The 19,143-nt window shown below is 37.8% G+C and overlaps 1 protein-coding gene across 6 annotated transcripts in view; it reads left to right on the top strand.

The window, feature by feature from the left end:
* The window catches only part of HECW2 (HECT, C2 and WW domain containing E3 ubiquitin protein ligase 2), a 396,920-nt gene that overhangs the window by 243,708 nt on the left and 134,069 nt on the right, over positions 1–19,143 (top strand). For all 6 annotated transcript variants that reach the window (XM_055120479.1, XM_055120478.1, XM_055120481.1 and 3 more), the window contains 2 exons: positions 1,783–1,890; positions 11,709–11,803. In XM_055120479.1, coding sequence (XP_054976454.1) covers positions 1,783–1,890; positions 11,709–11,803 — 203 coding nt within the window. The remainder of the gene's footprint in view (positions 1–1,782; positions 1,891–11,708; positions 11,804–19,143) is intronic.

Here is a 19,143-nt window from a genome sequence, read left to right as displayed (position 1 = left end):
ATAACCTGCCTGCCACATGCTTATAGAAAATTTACAAAATTTAACAAACAGTCCCTGGGAAGGTGTGTTATTTTCCCCGGTTTAAAATATTTATTTTGATTCAAATTATAATTTAATATCTCCCTCCAAATCCCAAATCTCAAATAGAGCATCTAATTTGCAAGTGTATCCCCAACAAAACTAGGTCACTTTATAATACAATCTCAGTTGTAGTTATATTAAATTTGAATCCAAAATGTAATTTAAAATTGATGGAGGTGTTTATGCATTTTTTGTGAGAAAATCTAAGAAGGGATTTCTTTAAACTTGAAAGGGACTATTTGTATTATTTTTCCTTTCTAAATAACAGTCTGTCATGCAACATTTGTCTCTTGCAATTTTTCATCTTTCTTCAACTCTCCTGGATTGATAGAAGAGTGAGAACTTTGAGTAACTTGTTCTTTTTCCTGCTTGTCTCCAGTACCTTATGAGATTTGAGATGGTAATGTAAATGGAAATATTTTAAAATCCAAATTATGTTTAGATATGTTTGAAGTATTTAGTCATGTCTTCTGTACATTATCTGATTATCTTAAAAATATCTCCACAAAACATTTTCTGAAATTGATAGCCATGTATAAGGAAATATTAATTAATTTGATTATTTTCACACTTCTTCTTTGAAAGATATTATGAGGAAGGAAGATATAAAACAATTATTTTAGCTTAAGACATTATTTTACCTTTTGGTAGTATTTAAAAATGGATTAGACTTTCAAATTACTTTGTCACTTTATAGATTATTATAATTAATTCTACTTTTGTAAATTAAAAAAGGATAACATGCTGGACCTCAGGCAATAAGAGTAATTCTTACCATTGAAATCAATTCTAACTAAGACCATTTTTAAATTGTTTTTATTGATTATGGAACCCTTCTTCTCTTCATCCCCCATAATGAACAATGGATCATAAAATAGTTTTTTAGGCAGTAAAGCCAAGGAATGAATAGATGCCTTATGGACTTAAACTATAACTTTTCCAAAGGTTGTCTTCATATGCATCTCTCAGACATGCTCCAAACATGAGCGGTGTGGAGCCTTATTAATTACAGTTACAGGTAGCACTAATCATTTCTTCTCTTTTCTCCTTAAGCACTTTTAAAAATCATGCATAGCTCTTGTTTATATTGCATTGTACCTATGTCAGTTTTCCACCCCAATTTATGTCAAGTTATGGCAGAAAATGGTATTCTTAGGGTGAGGGATATACACATATATATAACTAATGTTTAATATTAAGCATTTTCTTGGAAACATAAATTCATAAAAATTAGAAAATGTAACTATTAGACTTGCTGGTTACTCTTCTTTCTATCCTACCAAATTTAGATTTAGCACTCTCTCTTTTCTTTTTTTTTTCTCTTTTTGGGTCATACCCTGTGACGCACCGGGGTTACTCCTGGCTCATGCACTTAGGAATTACTCCTGGCTGTGCCATATGGGATGCTGGGAATCAAACCTGGGTCGGCCTCGTACAAGGCAAAACGCCCTACCTACTGTGCTATTGCTCCAGCTCTTAGTACTCTCTCTTTTATAGTATAGACTCAAAGGCTCTTTGGTCTCTTGTAAATGATTTTCCTAGCAAATCTGGTTTTTTAATGTTTTAATCTTTCAGCTAATTTTTTCTTGAAAATTTTAACTTTAAGTTTCTTTTAAAGTTCTTTTCTTAAAAAAAAATTCAACTGAGAAGGGAAAAATAGTTTACCACCTAACTGAAAAGTGTTTTTTAATTTTATTTCAGATGAGAATTCTCCAGCCAACTTCTGGGATTCTAAAAACAGGGGTGTAACTGGAACACAAAAAGGACAGATTGTATGGAGAATTGAGCCTGGGCCCTATTTCATGGAACGTAAGTAAATGTGAAATAGGTTTGCTATTGGACAATCCATGTATATGCAGAAATATTTGGAAACTTTCTGAAAAATATTTTAAAAATTTGGCCCAGATTGATTACTTTATGCCATGTAGATTTAAAATGATTTTTTTTATTGTTTTATAAGGCAGTCATCATGGAAAGTTAACATATTTTGAAAAAATACATCTATATTTGTTGTGATTTGTGTACTTATATGAATATATTTATGAAAATGTACTATATAAATATATATGTACATTTTGTGTCTTTGCTCATCATAATACTTAATTATTTTAATTTTAGTAGCAGAAATATTCAAGATTTTAGTTAACCTAAGAGTTTAATTTGCTTTCAGAATACTTTTCTCAGCAGCAAAATAACTTTGTGTCCTGGTCTTTACAAATGAAAATAAGATACTGTGTGTGTTTTGAGGGAGTGTGGGGGCACACTGTCATCTTGTTGAATTAAATGAACTGCAAATAATAGCCATTACCCAGTAGATCTATTATAGTTATTTGTGGATACAAACGCTTATATATAGTAGTACATGTTTAACAGAAATACCACATTTCTTTTTATTTTTGGTGAAAAGAATATATTTGCCACTAATTTTCCTGGGAATATAATATGTAAATACTTCTTTGTGGAATAGATGAACAAGTAAATGATTTGCTGATTGGTCCTCATGAGCTACATTTATATAATTTGTTTTTCTTTAATGTTGAAAGAATTAGCTCTTTAAGATCTTTCTGATTTGCTTAACTTATCTGTGAATTAAAGTTTTATTTATGTAAGAGATTTAGTATAAGAGAAAGAGTGCCTATATACTAGTATTAATATGGATAGTCATAAAATGTAGGTACTAGTTATACTTATTAATGCCAAAAATGTTAAGTAGGATTTAATTAAATGGAGCCCTTTCTAAATGTATCTTTATTGAAGTACATAAGACATCTGTAATATAGAAAGGAAATTTTGAAAGATTCACATCTAGTACTTAGAGTTATCACTAGGTAACTCAGTATTGTATTGCATCAACTAATTTCTAACATCCCCTTATTGTTAGGGCAGTATCTCTAGTCATCGTCACATACTAGATCTACCAATGTCTGAATATCTGGTTATGCCCTGAATGTAATATCTTCTTTCCATAATCTTGCTTCTTGCAAAATTTTACAACTTTAAATTAAATGTAGCCTTTAAGGGAAAATGCTATGATACCTGTATCTAGAAGTGACTTGAGAGAAGGGAAACATACATACATTATAATCTTACCTGATATAATAGCACAATAGGGTGGAGTCTGGAAGGAGATTTCCTTAAAAAGTGAGCAATGGTGGCTTCTGGGAGAGATGAGGTTATGGGTGGTATTTTGTGTGTGTTTCTTTTTTTTTTTTCTCTTCAGCATTGACCTTTATTATAGCAATAATTGGTATAGCTATGCACAGAATGAGATGAATAAGTGATACACGTGAAGGGGGATAGTAAGGCAAAAGGGTTTTCTTATAAGGTGTTTCCTTTTCTGAAAGATTTGGGGGTCTTAAAGAGCAATGTAACTGAGCAGTTTTGCCAGCTGAACTTCCGAAAGAAGATAAAAACACTTTCCTGTTCACTCCAAAATACTATATAGACCCCTGGAACAGTCCACACCTCAGATGGTGTGGATATATTTCTATCACGGAGCTTATATAAGTACCCGAGAAGCTGGTCTCACAAACTCCTATGATTGGGAATGTTATGTGTGAAAAAAACCATTTACAAAGGATCCCACCTGCTGTGATTGATTTTCTGTCTCTCAACAAAAGTGTTAGCGACTTGTAGATTTATAACATCATAGCTGATTAGAGTATAATAAATACCTCTGTCTTGGCAAGTATTTTTCTTTACACATAACTTTAGTATTTAATAGAAATGAGTTTGATATTGAAGCTAGGAATTGGGAATTAAGGGAAAAAGTAGTGGGGTTTTTTTTCCTGTATTCTCTTTAATTTTAATTCTTTTTCAAGATAATTCAACAAGATAATTTGGCTTTATCTTATTTTGTTTTTTTTTTTTTGTTTCATTTTGATGAGATGAGACTTCTCCCAACACTGTCTCTAATCTTTTAGAAATGGTTCAATGTGAAGTCCCTGGGTGATATTCATGTTGGTGCTTAGACATACAGTCTATGCCTAGATATATTTTTTCCTTTGTCAGTTGGTTTGTTTTCTGGGCAATACCCAGCAATGTTCAGAGCATCTTCCTTTTTCTCTGTGCTCAGGAGTCATTCCTGGCAGTGTTCAGGGGACTAGATGCTGGAGATCTAGCCCAGATGGATCATGTGCAAAGAAAATTCCTTACCCCCTTTATTATCTCTCTGGTCCCAACATTCTATTTTTAATTGGCTAGAACAAATGTAGGGACTTTCAATAAGGAAGATATGCCTGAATCTCTGGAGCTGATGGTTTGGAACTTAAAAAAAAAAATAACAAGAGAATAGGGGAGCAGGAGATAGTACAGCCAAAGCACTCTGACCCAGGTTTAATTCCTAGCACTGAATACTCCCCACAGCCCTAGAGACCTCTTGTTACACTGAGGTGACCTGCAAATCCCCGACATGGCAAAGCCCAATCAGCATTACACCCTTGGGTCTCTGTATCGCGAACTAATGGCCCATCTGACCAAGAATTGCTCATGGAACTCCTGAGCACTGCTTGGGAAGTTGGGAGACTCACCAAAAATTAGGAGCGGAGGAGGGAGGGAGGACAGATTTTATATTTTTCCATTCTAATCTTGAAAACTTGTAATATTTGAAAATGTTGCTTTCATCCTCAAAAAGTTTAAAAGGTCTTTAGCTCATCAGAAGTTCGGTTGTAGTAAAAATCTAAAAATTGACATTTCTTCATGAATTTAAGCTCTACCATAGCTATTTCTGAACATAAAACAATGGCCTTCATCTTCTCGATAACCCCTATAAAAGGCAGATGTCCCCAACTTACATTATTAATGGGATTACTTAAATGTGTTTGAAGAACAAGGAGAGTTTGATTTTAGGTAGATGATAGTCCCAGATATTTGAAGAATAACATCAGTTCCACCTGCATGTTTTTGTCATAGTTTTGTCATCATGCTGCCCAGAACTAAGTGGGTCAGCTGTGCAGTATGTATTCTGAAGATTTACGATGTCAGAAGTTTTTTAAATTGCACAAGCATTCTAGAATGTTTGCTTTTTCCTATAGAATCTTTCATAATCTAAGGTCATCCATCTCTTTATCTGCACTTTGTTCTATATCCATTCCTTCAACTCATTGTGCACCCCTGCCCCAAAGCCTTGAGGAAATCTTTATTAAATGCTCACTGTACCAGGTATTGTTCTAGGGGCTCAATAAATGTTGAAGCAATGGATGAGGTTGGATGTAGTCCTTGCTTTTGCTTTTGTGTTGAGCTCCTTTGTGATGTTTCAGGATAATAACAGAACATTGATACTTGTAGACATGATAGCATTTTTATCTCTTACTTGTGGCTCTTCTGCATCTCCTGCTCATCTTTGTCTTTGTGAGAGTCTCATCTCTGATTGACACTCAGGGCAATGAGCTTTCCAAGACATCATCATACCTGTCCAAACCACCTTGATGAATAGCTTTTTGTTTAGGTTGAGGAAAAGAAGGTGATGGTAGATGGGTCATAGCCTTTTATTTCACTGATGGAGCCCCTACTCTCACCTTTTCCTTTTCACCTTCTCCTTGAAATCACAAAGATTCCTTTGCCCTTTTGGTGGAAAGTTAGTGTTTTTTTCTTCTTTTTTTACCCTCATGTTTATGTTTTGGATTCATTTCATTTTCTCAGCCTATTAGACATCTGCTACATCTACATTGGTATTGTCTTTTTTTTTTTTTTTTTTTTGCTTTTTGGGTCATACCCAGTGATGCACTGGGGTTACTCCTGGCTCTGCACTCAGGAATTACCCCTGGCGGTGCTCAGGGGACTATATGGGATGCTGGGAATTGAACCCGGGTTGGCCGCGTGCAAGGCAAATGCCCTACCCGCTGTGCTATTGCTCCAGCCCAGACATTGGTATTGTCTTGTCTTTGAGTTTCTCAATTTCCTGAGCTTTAGGAGAAGAGGAAATGCAGTCTATTTCAAGCTCTCTTGGTCTTTGTTAAAGAGAAGACAACTTGCGGTTATATAAATGACAAGTGAACATTTCCCAGATTTGTGGGCAAATTTCCTAGAAGCATGAGGATTTAAGTGTGTTTACTTCTTCTCAGTTTGTGGCTTCTGAATAAAAGAACCTATGAATAGGAATAATAACATGAAGAATATAATAAAAGCAGAGGACAGTGCTTATCGAAAGCATAGTGGCTATGATAATTTATAGGATAGGTTGCAGTCTTCTTGACTTTTTAGATTATTCTATTTTAATGAAATATAATTGATTAAAGAAAGGATGGCATTTATCTTTATGACTCAAAGTATCCAATTTATAGAAACTTGGGGCGAGGGGGTAGGTGATCTAGACTTTTAAAATTGGAACAAACTATTAACACTACCTCAGTATTATAGCTATTTAAGGTGACAGACAAGATTCTTGTCTTTGAAGCAAAGCTTTTTTTTTCCCAGACTGTAGCTGCTAGAACTATTTTTCAGAGAAGGATTGAAATATAGTACATGCCCATGTTGACTCTTAATAATGTCCACCTGAAACGTGTATAATGTTATAATGCATTGTTGCTTCAATTTAAAAAAATGAAATTTCCTTCAAAAATGATAAATTATAAAAATAATAATGACTGGAGCACAGCAGGTAGGGCCTTGCACGCAGCTGACCCTGGTTCGATTCCGTCCCTCTTAGAGGACCCAGCAAGCTACCAAGAGTATTCCACCTGCATGGCAGAACCTGGCAAGCTACCCATGACATATTCAATATGCCAAAAACAGTAACAGCAAGTCTCACAATTGAGATGTTACTGGTTCCTGCTCGAGCAAATCAATGAACAATGGGACGACAGTGCTACAGTGCTTGTTATGGAAATCTCTTGCTTAGTAACAACAGGTTTAAGTTCTGAAACACTATTAAAAATTCCTCCCACCTCTCTAACTCCATTCACCACCCAGCCCAAAGTGACATGTGGATAATTGTCACCCTCCCATTTGTCGTGGAGCTGAGGTTGCCTGGATACCTCTTTGTTTGGTTTTGTCAAAATTAATAAGTTAAAATTTGAAAATAAAGTCACTTCTGTGTCTTATCTGTATTTTAAAATAGAGGTTGCCAAAATTTTAGCAGCTCTAATAAGTGCAAGTGTTTGGAAGATTATTGAAAGAGGTCAAAATATACCTTCATGATTATGATTGACTGAGTCCTGCGAAGGGATCTGAGACAGAGAAAAAGGAAAGAATGTACTCTCTCCCTTCCACAGCAGCTGGCTCCGCCCAGCAGTGGTTCCTATAGAGTAATGTGACAGGTCTCACCCTTCTCATGGCCCTCTGCCTGCTTAGAAAAATGCTTTTGTTTAGTGGATTTGGAGAGAAACTATTCTTGCTTTTTAGTTTGAAGGAATGGCAATCTATCCAACTATCAGCTATCAAACTATCATCTCTCCTCTCTCTCTCTCTCTCTCTCTCTCTCTCTCTCTCTCTCTCTCTCTCTGTCTCTCGTTCTCTTCCCCTCATTCCTTCCCCCCACCACCCAGCTATCTCATTTATTTTTCCCTCCTAGATTTGAGGCTAGTAGGAGATGTCGGCTGCCTCATCAGGCTGTAGAAAACCCATTCTTGGGATGAAGAGAGTATTCATTTCTCCTCAGTCCAGACCCTCATCCTCTCCTGCCTGTGAATAGCCGTGGCCACCTGAAGATACCTCTCTTGCCTAATACTTGCTTGTCTCTCTGTTTCTCATAATAACTTTTTATTTTCCCCTTGTAGTTAGAAGTCACAAATCATAGCTAAAATAGAAGCATGAACAGCAGCTTTCCTTCCCCACCTTTTGAATAATCGTCTCAGTTACCTCTTCCTAAAATGCTCACATTCATTAATCAGAATCTCCCCCTCTTTCTTTCACTCAGAGGGAAAGTTCTTAGTAAAATCGTTTTAAAAAATATTGAGTGACCAAGCCCCACTCAGCATGGAGTCATTCCTAGAACTTAGGGGCCAGGAATCTGCACTTGTGTCCTGCTGAGAAGCCAGTTTGGGACTACCTCCAAATGACTAGTTTTGTCCATACTGTGTTTCTGTCTTGGTAACTAGTCTACATGCTTTGTTTTGTAATGGGTAATTATATGAGTCTCCTTAGTTTTGCACCTGGTCTTGAAACAATTTGAAGCTGTCAGCTCTACAGTGATTTTTCTGTCACTTGTCAGTGCTCAGAGCTCACTCCTAGCTCCGCACTCAGGTCAGTCCTGACTGTGCTTGGGGGACCCTATGGGATGCCAAGGGTTAGAATTGTGTCAGGCATGTGCATCATTCTATCACATTGGCCCCTCTGCAGTGCTTTTAGTGATCATTTCCACAAACTCTGTTTTGTGTGGTTTATAATAAGTTTATGTTAGAGGTTCAGGGACTCTGATTTGTCACTGGAAAAGAAAGTTGTTATTATAGCAAGGACTAAGATAATGACTTAATAATCATCTTCCAGCAAAACGTTTCTATTAATACTCTCAAGTAAGCAGTCACATTTTGAAGGTTTCAGTTTGTTATCTTCTTGACCATTAAAATCTTAGGATATGGCATCTAGACGGGAGCAAGAGTTAGGAGAATAGTCATATAAAATGTATGTCTATTGAAAATTGAGCTGCTCACTTACTAGCCATTGTTTGATCTATGAAGTATTGCTGCAGGCAGAGTCACAGCCTGCTGGTTCCTAGCACTTAGAGTATGATCCAAATGAGCGCATACACATAGAATTCTGTCATGCACATCACTGCGCTTTCTTTTGCTTTGACAAGGCTTGCACATGGAGCTTAGCTTTGTTCTTGCAGAATACATGTGATTAGTCTTAGAAAAAGCAAGTGTAAAGCACAGGTTGTTCAGATCTATATCGCTATTACTATTTTAGTAATAAACCAATCCTTGGTTCAGGAAAGTCATTTGCAAAGGTGTTCTGAGGAGAATGGAGCAATAATAAAGCTGAAATTCCTGCATAGGGCATCTTGCAGCTCCTTGGACTCAGCATCCGCTGTCCTGCTTCCCTGCAGTCACCATGCTTTTCTCCTCTAACCCTGCCCTTTTCATCTCTAAGTTTGAGACTTATGTGTCCCACAAGGATTTTCTCACACTGCAGTGTATTCAGATCTTCTCCTTGGTGTACATGCTTTCTAAACAGTCAGCCCTTTTCCTTCTTAGTGTTTGTCATTTATATTTTGTCCTCAGTATGATTATTATTTCAGGAATCATGTTCTAAAATGCCACCTGGATCAGAAACCTTTCTCTAATTCCCTTGCACTGCCTGGCATTATGCAAGGCATCCGTTTCAGTGGGTATGATGACAAAAATCCTTTGCGTGATGAAACTCACTACCTTACGAACCACTGATTAACATATATAGTAGAAATACACAATACAATACTTTTTTTTTTAAGATTTAGTGCTTCATCATTGCTAGGAAAATTTCAGTATAAACTCTCAAATTAGGGTTTTTTTTTTCATCTTTCCCCCTTAAAATAAGTAAATCAAGTACTTTGGCATTTGATAGCAGAGTTAGTGGAAGATTAACTTCCTTGGGGAGATAGCTCAAGTTGACCCACTTTGATAATCCGGGTAACTCAAGTGAGAGGAAAACTCGGCCATGAAGGCCGGGGACCTCATGAGGCCACCCACCTCTGCCGTTGCCTATGTTGAACACCACCACAGGCCCAAAGCAGCTCACCAGATCCCTCAGTGACCCAGAGAAGTTCAGCCACTGTAGGTTTTTGGAATGTGATAATATGAACATATCTTTCTGCTCGGAGGCTTTAAAATTGTAATTGCTTTAAAGAAACACCATTGTATTGTCACCTGTGAAATTCAGGTTATATATTGCATGTGCATATATATTAAGTAACTCAAATTAGTTGAGCTGCTTAAAGTTGAGATTGCTTTAAAAAAATTGTAATTTTTTTTATATTTTAATGAATCACCATGAGGTACAATTACAGACTTACAAACTTTTGTGCTTACATTTCAATCATACAGTGATGGAGTACCCATCCCTCCACCAGTGCCCATTCTCCACCACCAATGTGGTGGTATCCCTCCCACCAAACCCATCCCATCTCCCCCCACCCTGTCTCTGTGGCAGGCCAATTCTTTTTGCTCTCTCTCTCTCCTTTTGGGTGTTGTGGTTTGCAATTATATAGGTATTGAGTGGCCATCGTGTTCGGTCTATAGTCTGCTTTCAACTCGGGTCTCCCATCCCAAGCGGGCCCTCCAATCTCCCTTTATTTGGTGGTCCCTTCTCTGTCCAAGCTGCCTTTTCCCCCAGCATCTGAAGCCAGCTTCCAAGCTGTGCAGCAATCCTCCTGGTACTTATTCCTACTATTCTAGGGTGTAAGTCTCCCATTCTGTTACTTCATATTCCACAAATGAGTACAATCTTTCTATGTCTGTCCCTCTCTTTCTGACTCATTTCGCTTAACATGATGTTCTCCATGTTGATCCACTTATATGCAAATTTCATGACTTCATCTTTTCTAACAGCTGAGTAGTATTCCATTGTGTAGATGTACCAAAGTTTCTTTAACCAGTCATGTGTTCTCAGGCACTCTGGTTTTTTCCAGATTTTGGCTCTTGTAAACAGTGCTGCAATGAACATATAAGTGCAGATGTCATTTCTACTATACTTTTTTGCATCTCGGGGATATATTCCCAAAAGTGGTATTGCTGGGTCAAATGGGGGCTCAAATTCTAATTTAAAAAATATTCTTGAATAGCTAACAATATTAGGTATGTTAAAAGAAATACATATCTATACACACCTCTTTGGAGATAACTGCATATCTACATAAATGTATTTATTCCTGTCTAGTAGCTATATTTCAGTCACCTTGGTGAATTAAAATAATACAGTTCATCATACCCTTATTACTAGCTACTACTACTTTTCTTTTTCATACTTTATCATACTGACTTTTTTCCTCTTTGCTTCGATAGCTACAGTCTGTACTATTCAGGTGAGGAGTGAGGGCTTTGGAATTAGACAGATTTGGGGAAAAGCTTCAACTGTCATTTCTGTTTGTCCTTTGGGAAACCTGAGCACCAAATCTCTTTTTCTTTTATCAGGGTTGGTAAAAACACATCAGCTGTACTGAGGACTTACTTATAACTCTGTGATCAGCTGTTACGCCGGGCAGCACTCAGGGGAACACATATGGTGCCGGCAGTCAACCCCAGGGTGGCAGTGTGCAAAGCAAGCACCTCACCCCTTCTACTAGCTCTCCAGCACTCCACTAAATCTTTAATAGGAGAACAAGAATTTATGTTTCTCATAACATAAATTACAGGAAACAACAGCATGAGCAGAGAAATCGTGTCTGTTTTTCATAGATCACCTCAATAAATAGTAGCTAATCTTCCTCTCATCAACACATCATATGTAATTTATGTGTTGTTTTTGCACATTGCCTTTCTAATATATTTGAGATATTCTTAGAAAGCTTCAGAGACGCATATCATATTGGTCGGGAATTGGTATGGTCTGTTGTTCCTATTGGAAAGAAGGGATCATTCAGAGTCCTGTATTTCTGAGAGATGGGTGGTAGATTTCATCAGGTGCTTTCTAAATGACAAAAAAAAATTTAATTAAAAAAACATTTAAATGCTAAATCTCTTAGTATTTAAACTGTTGTTCTTCTCCATTTACAGCTGAAATAAAAATCTGTTTTAAATACTATCACGGCATCAGTGGAGCTCTGCGAGCCACAACACCCTGCATCACGGTGAAGAACCCTGCTGTGATGGTGAGTGCCCCTCATTCTCACTTTCTAACACATCCATAGCTTTGATTGGGTTTTCAGCTTCGTGCCTCTGACAGAGATATAGGAACAGTGACAAAGGAAACACTTGCAATGTGGGTTCAGTTTTAGAAAAGGCAATAACTTACAAGTCTGCATATCTGAATCCAACCAGTGTGAAAATATGATTAAATTTATAATAATTCTATATACAGCTAATTCCCCAGGAAAACCCAGTCATGAGGCAAATTAATGAAGATACTTTTAGGGTATTTTCAAAATTCAGGCTGGGTGATTTAGTTGATAAGTATCAACTTTTTGTTTTGTTTTGTTTTTTTCTGTTTTTGTTTTTGAGCCACACCTGGAAGTGCTAAGGACTTACTCCTGTTTCTGTGCTTAGGGATCACTCCTGGTGGTCTCAAGGGTGCCAGGGATTAAACCCAGGTCAGCCTCATGCAAGGCAAACACCCAGGCCTATGTACAGTCACTCTGGCACTTAACATTACATTTACTTGACTTTAATCTACACAAATTCAGTGAGTAAAACAGAAAAAAATAACAACTAGAGTTGTGTCATTCCACCTGCTTATAATGTAAGGTGACTTTACCCCCAATACAGTATGAGATGGGGAACATGGATATACTGTTTTTGTTGGAGGTAGTAGTATCAATCACTCTTGCCCTCAGTTGGGATGTAGTCCCCAAAGTCACACTTAAATTTTGGTATAGCAATTCCTACTAGATGCCCACTAGACTGACCACTTTACCAGGTTCTCACTTGAGGGAAGATATCTCATTTAATGTTGGAGGAGACTGATTTTATTGAATTTGCTTATGAATAACTTTCATAACCTTGTTACCTCTTCTCACTCAGTTGTCTAATTCTAGAGTCTAATAGTACCCCAACATGTATTCCATTCTTCATGAGTGGTTGGATTCAGATGGCTTCAGCAGATTCATGGAATCTAAAACATATAAAACATTTTCATTTTTTTTAAGTGAAAATCAGGTCATGAAAGCAAGAAACATGGTCATTGGCTCCTTCTATGTAGAACCTTCATAACACTGTTGTTTGTGCGCGTTTATGAATGTATGCATTTTGGGAAAAGTACTGGCTAGGTTGACTCCCTGAATTCAGAAAAATAAGTGCAGATGCAATTTTGAAAATTTCCAGACCCACTAATACTGTTTGAAGCCATTTTTCCTTTTTATTTATACATTCAAGTACATATTCATTGAATATCAGCTAACTCCCCTGCATTGAAGGCATTTTCTGGTTTAGAGTATGCACAAAGACAGACAGTCCTTGCTGAGGCCAAAGAGATAGTGCAGTGGGCAGGGCACTTGCTTTGCATGTAGGCTGACCCAAGTTCCATGCCCGGCATCCTGTATAGTTACCGAGGATGGGCAGGAGTGATTCCTAAGTGCAGAGCCAGGAGTGACCCCTGAGTACAGCCAAGTATGACCTTCCCATACCCTGCCAAAAACGAGAGAGAGAAAGGGAAGGAGGGAGGGAGGAAGGGAAAGAGAGGGAAAGAGGGAGAGAGGGAGAGAGAGAATTTTTGTTGTCATTGGTCTGTCTAGTGGGGGAAGTGGACATTAAGTTAAAGTGGAGCAACATGAGACAACATAGTACAAGGATTTATTCTAAACAGGATTTAGTCTTATCAGTCTTGGAAGGCTCCCTAAAAAAGATCTGCTTGCATAACGGTCCGAAGGATGATTGGGTATTACATAGGTGAAAAGTGAAAAAGAGGAAGGAAGGGTGTTTCAGGAAGAGAGAACAATATGGACAAAATCTTCAACATCTAAGTTGTTTATATTTTAGTTCCCACTAGAATAAACATAATATAGAATGTATAAGAATAACCTATTTATATATGACTTTTTAACAACAAGGAGAATGCAAGTATTTGACCAAAAATTCTGCCATATCTTATACTATAGTATAATTAATATACTAAGAAGAAAACAAGAAATATGGAGTTGTTTATAATAAAACTTTTGAAAAATTGACTATAAGAATACAGATACATAGTTTTCAAACAAGTTTCCCAATTTTATCAAACTGAGCAATTTCAGTATCCAACTGTGGAAGTTTATAGCTTGGTGAATATTGATCTCATTTCATGTATTTTGCATTGAGATAACTGTAAAAACAAGTGATTATTTTGGAGATATTGATTTGCTCCAGATATGGTTTTCTGTTTATTTGGTTTGATTTGTTTTTTTAATTAATTTATTTTTTAATTAGTGAATCACTATGAGGATAGAGTAACAGATTTACACATTTTCATACTTGTGTTTTCCTCATACAATGTTCAAGCACCCCTCCCTCTACCAGTGTCCATTCTCCACCCCAGTGAACCCAGTATCCCTCCCACCTCCCAATCCCATCCCCCCTCCCCCCACCCCCTCTCTTCGCCTCTGTGGCAGGGCATTCCCTTTTGTTCTCTCTCTCTCCTTTTGGGTGTTGTGGTTCGAAATAGGGGTATTGAGTGGCCATTGTGTTCAATCTATAGTCTACTTTCAGCATGCATCTCCTCTCCTGGGTGGGTCCTGCAACCAGAGCTTACTTGCCTTTTCCCCCAGCATGTGAGGCCAGCTTCCAAGCCATGGAGCCAACCTCCTGGTACTTATTTCTACTATTCTTGGGTGTTAGTCTCCTACTCTGTTATTTTGTATTCCACAGATGAGCGCAATCTTTCTATGTCTGTCTCTCTCTTTCTGACTCATTTTACTTAGCATGATACTTTTCATGTTGATCCACTTATATGCAAAATTCATGACTTCATCTTTTCTAACAGCTGCATAGTATTCCATTGTGTAGATGTACCAAAGTTTCTTTAACCGGTCATCTGTTCTCAGGCACTCGGGTTTTTTTTAGGTTCTGGCTATTATAAACAGTGCTGCAATGAACATATAAGTGCAAATGTCATTTCGACTATACTTTTGGTTTTGGTGTCACACCCTGTAGTGTTCAGGGACTACTCTTGGCTCTTCACTCAGGAGTTATTCCTGGTGGATTTGGGGGATTATATGGGATGCTGGGAATTGAATCTAATACTGACTTCATGCAAATACCCTCCCTGCTGTATTATCGCTCTGGCTCCAACGAGATAAAATCTTCATTGAGGGGCTGGAGTGATAGCATAGCGGGTAGGGCGTTTGCCTTGCACCCGGCCTACCCGGGTTCAAATCCCAGCATCCCATACGGTCCCCTGAGCACCGCCAGGAGTAATTCCTGAGGGCAGAGCCAGGAGTAACCCCTGTGCATCGCCAGGTGTGACCCAAAAGCAAAAAAAAAAAAAATCTTCATTGATACTGCTATGTCACTCAGCATAGAATATTTTGGTTTGAAGACTGAGTGATTGGTCAACAAATTTCTGACCCATCCTTTTTTAATTTTTTTAAAAATTTTATAAGGTAGTTCACAATGTTTGGTTACATTTAATATTTAAACACCAATCCCACCATCATTACACCTTCTCACCACCACATTTCGGGTGTTTCCATCAAAAACCCCAATCCCTGCCCCAAAGCAGAATCAAAATAATATATTTTGTATTGTTTGTTATCAAAAACTGCTGAAAACGCTACAAAAAAGTATCATAGAGGTAAGAGTGTGAAGATTATTCTATTTTGGCAGGAGCTATTAAGACCTTCTATAAGATATAACTAACATGTTTTTAAAGGTTGAACCTTGTGAACTTTTGTATATAATTATATATATCTGTAAATATATATGTGTACTTTTGTATATGAATCTGTAAATATGTGTGTATATATAGTGCACACACAAATATATACATATATATATATTTCCCTCTATGATTGGTGGCCTACTATTTGAACCGTATCAAATGTGGTATGGTAGCCTTGGAGAATGGGTAGAGTGTGTCCTATGATGTGTCATTCGAGGCCTTGCGGTCCAGGAATAGGTTCACTGGTGGGTGAGGCTTGGCCCAAGCATGTGGAAAGCAGCCTTGAGCATGGCGGAGGTTGGATTTTGGAGGCTTTTGGCTGCCGGGGCTGTATCCCTTGGGCCTGGGAGGGCTCTTAACCAACCCCTCTGGGGCGCCCCAAGTGGAACAGCCTGGTGCGGGGTCCGGTGGCATGGCTATGGCATTCTGTTTGGTTCATATCCAAAATTGAGTGTCTGTGCCAGGATTCTGGAGTTTAGCACTGTGTTTCAATAAAACCACCAAGGTGTGTGAGATTCATTTAATTGTTTTTGCTAGATTAACATTAATAGTTACAAATCTCAGTTAGAGTAACGATTCCACAATCAAATGCAAAGAAGGCAGCTGAAAGAAGTAGCCAAGAAACTTTCTAAGCAAGGAAATGGGCTGCCATCTTAATTACATGGTCTCCTTTCTCACATATCCTTTTGCAATAAATCAGGGATAAAAAAAATTGTCTCCCCTTTCATTTGTACTTTGACGTCATTGTCATTCATCAGAGTACACAATGATATGTGTTTCGGACACTTGGTACAGGAAATCTCTTCAGCTTCAGGGACAGATTTAGGCTGTGATCACTCACTACCATGTATTGTTTCAACTTTTGGTTGACAGTGTTGTTCTGGGTTTTCCTGGAATGAATCTATGGAGTGAGTTTATTTTAAAATCTCTCTCTAAACACTGAGTGCAGATGTTTTTATGATCATTGCTGCCCCTGTATCTAGTGGTAATGTTTGATACTTTCTGGACTTATTATAATGTATGACAGAATTGAATTCTTTTGAGTATTTTTCAAATGAATATTTGTTACAGTTGTAGGAAAGGACACTGAATTTTGTAAGGATCATTTTATAATGACTTTTTGTCACTTTTATCATTTTTCACATTTTAAAAAAATGAGAATTTACACTTATTTCGTTTCTGTTCTTTTATATTTGCTTTGTTTTTGTTCCATATCTAGAAGTTCTGAGGGGTTATTCCTGGCTCCGTGCTCAGAATCAACTCTTGGTGGTTCCCGAAGGCCCATATACAGTGCCAGGGATCCAGCTAGGGTCAGCCACATGCAAGGCAAGCGCCTTAATCTTTGTACTGTCTGCGTGGCCTTTATTTCTTATCTTTTAAGTAGATTTTCAACAAAGAAGTTGTAAGTCTTTTCTGTCTTATGTAACTCACTTGGTAGAAATAGCTCACAGCAGTAAGAGACATCACATCTCATTGGCCTATACACTTGAACGTAAGGCATGGCAGATCAGATACTTGACTGTGCCCAAGATACTGGAGAGGCAGGATGCTTGGTGCCTGTTGTGTTTTTAGTCAACATTTCCTTGAATGTCAACACTATAGTTCCAGTGGTATGTATGGAGAAAGCAGGACAAGACATTGTGGCTAGTTTGCTGCTGTTTCTGCTCTAGTTAATCTGGGGATATGTGTCAGAGGAATACAATACAATATAATGACCTGTATATACTTGCTGAGTGTCAACACACTGTCATTCAGAGGTTGGTGCAATGGATGGACAAACTAAGGAAACAATCAGGAAGCAATTAGGCATGAAACAAAATAGGCTTAACCATGATACAGGAAATAGGGGAGAAAGTATAAATTTTATATTTCAAAATCTGAATGGAATTTGTTTTGCAATTCCCTAATTTTGCTTAGAGTCTCTTCTGATGTATGTGTTTTAGAGGCATATATAGAGAATACTGCAAAGACAAAAGGGCTTAATTTGGGCTTTAGAATTAAAGTATGACTTCAGTTTCCTATTCAGAATACATACATAGGATTCAATTCTATTTTTCATAGTCCTGCAGACTTCTGTTTCAGTAAATCAGGAACCTTAATCCTAGTGTACCATGAAGAGAGAAATAACTGCACACAAAGTAGAGAAAGGCCCAAATCTGTAACGTGTCCTATTACTGATCTATAATTACAAATGAAATATCACTTATATTGAAGGGATTTTTAAAATTTGTATTATTTTACAAATAATACCTAATGGTGCTAAGGGAACATTCCTGGCTCAGGATTTGAGTCACTGCCCATGGTGCTTGGGGAACCTTTCAGAGCTAGGAATTAAGCATATGCTCCAACATGTTGAGCTATATGTCTGTCACTTCCTTGTAAGATTTTTTGAAAAGCTTCACATTATTTAATGAGTACAATAGCCTTGTAAAACATTATTATTGCTAACTATAAAAGCATGTGTCATGTACTTACAGCACAATAAACAGGAACTAACAAGGGCAATGTATTACCACATGGCCACTAAGAAATACTTGGCAAAAGAGGATTTACCTGTGTCTGTGTACATATGTACGTGTCTGATATAAATCAGCATTTAATTTAGTCTTGATTTTTCTAATAGTCTGGTAGATATTTGATGTTTGATTTTTTATACAAGGGAATGTTCTAATATAGTAAAAGTAATGTAACTATTAAAAATCAACTATTTCCGTTTTGTTTTCTTCTGTTTGGGGGCCATCCCAACTTTGCTTTGGACTAGATATTCAGTTCTGGAGACTAAACCCAAAGTTTCCACGTGAACAAACTCCAGCCCTTTGGCCTGTATTCCTGGCGCTCAACTGTATTCTCACTCTCTCTCTTTTTTTTTTTTTTTTTTGCTTTTTGGGTCACACCCGGCGATGCACAGGGGTTGCTCCTGGCTCTGCACTCAGGAATTACCCCTGGCGGTGCTCAGGGGACCATATGGGATGCTGGGAATCGAACCCGGGTCGGCCGCATGCAAGGCGAACGCCCTACCCGCGGTGCTATTGCTCCAGCCCCACTCTCTCTTTTTTTTTTCCCCGAACACACCAGCAATGTTCAGGCGTTACTCCTGATTGTGTGCTCACTCCTGGCATTGCTAGGGAATCATATGGGATGCCAGGGATCGAACCTGGATCAGCCATCTGCAAGGCAAAATGTCTTACCCACTGAAACTATTATTTCTCTGGCCCCTCAACTGTATTCTTATCAACAGTATAGAAGACACAATTTCCTGTCTCAGAAAAGCTATCTTTTCTCTCTTAGAAAGCTGCTTTTGTTTTTAACTAAAAATAATTAGGTATGGTCCGTTCTCTGGTGTCTGAGTATATGCATTTGTTTCTCAATTTCAAGATTTGAGTCTATGCAAAGATATTACCTGTTAGAATGCCATCATATGGGGACAGAGTGATATGGGTAGGATACTTGCTTGCACCCAGCTAACCTGGTTTCCCCTTTACCCCGTTTTGTCCCCAAGCTTGCCAGGAGTGATCCCTGAGTACAGAGCCAGGAATAAGCCCTGAGCACTGCTGGGTGTGGCCCCAAAGCAAAAACAAATTATAATAAAAACAAAAACAAATCATATTTTGAAATATGTATCTCCTTAGAAATGTCGAGTAC

The sequence above is a fragment of the Sorex araneus genome, chromosome X (genome assembly GCF_027595985.1).
Source record: "Sorex araneus isolate mSorAra2 chromosome X, mSorAra2.pri, whole genome shotgun sequence".
In the NCBI taxonomy this organism is placed as follows: domain Eukaryota; kingdom Metazoa; phylum Chordata; class Mammalia; order Eulipotyphla; family Soricidae; genus Sorex; species Sorex araneus.
The sequence above is the reverse complement of the archived record's forward strand: the minus strand, read 5'-3'. Positions and strand labels throughout refer to the sequence as shown.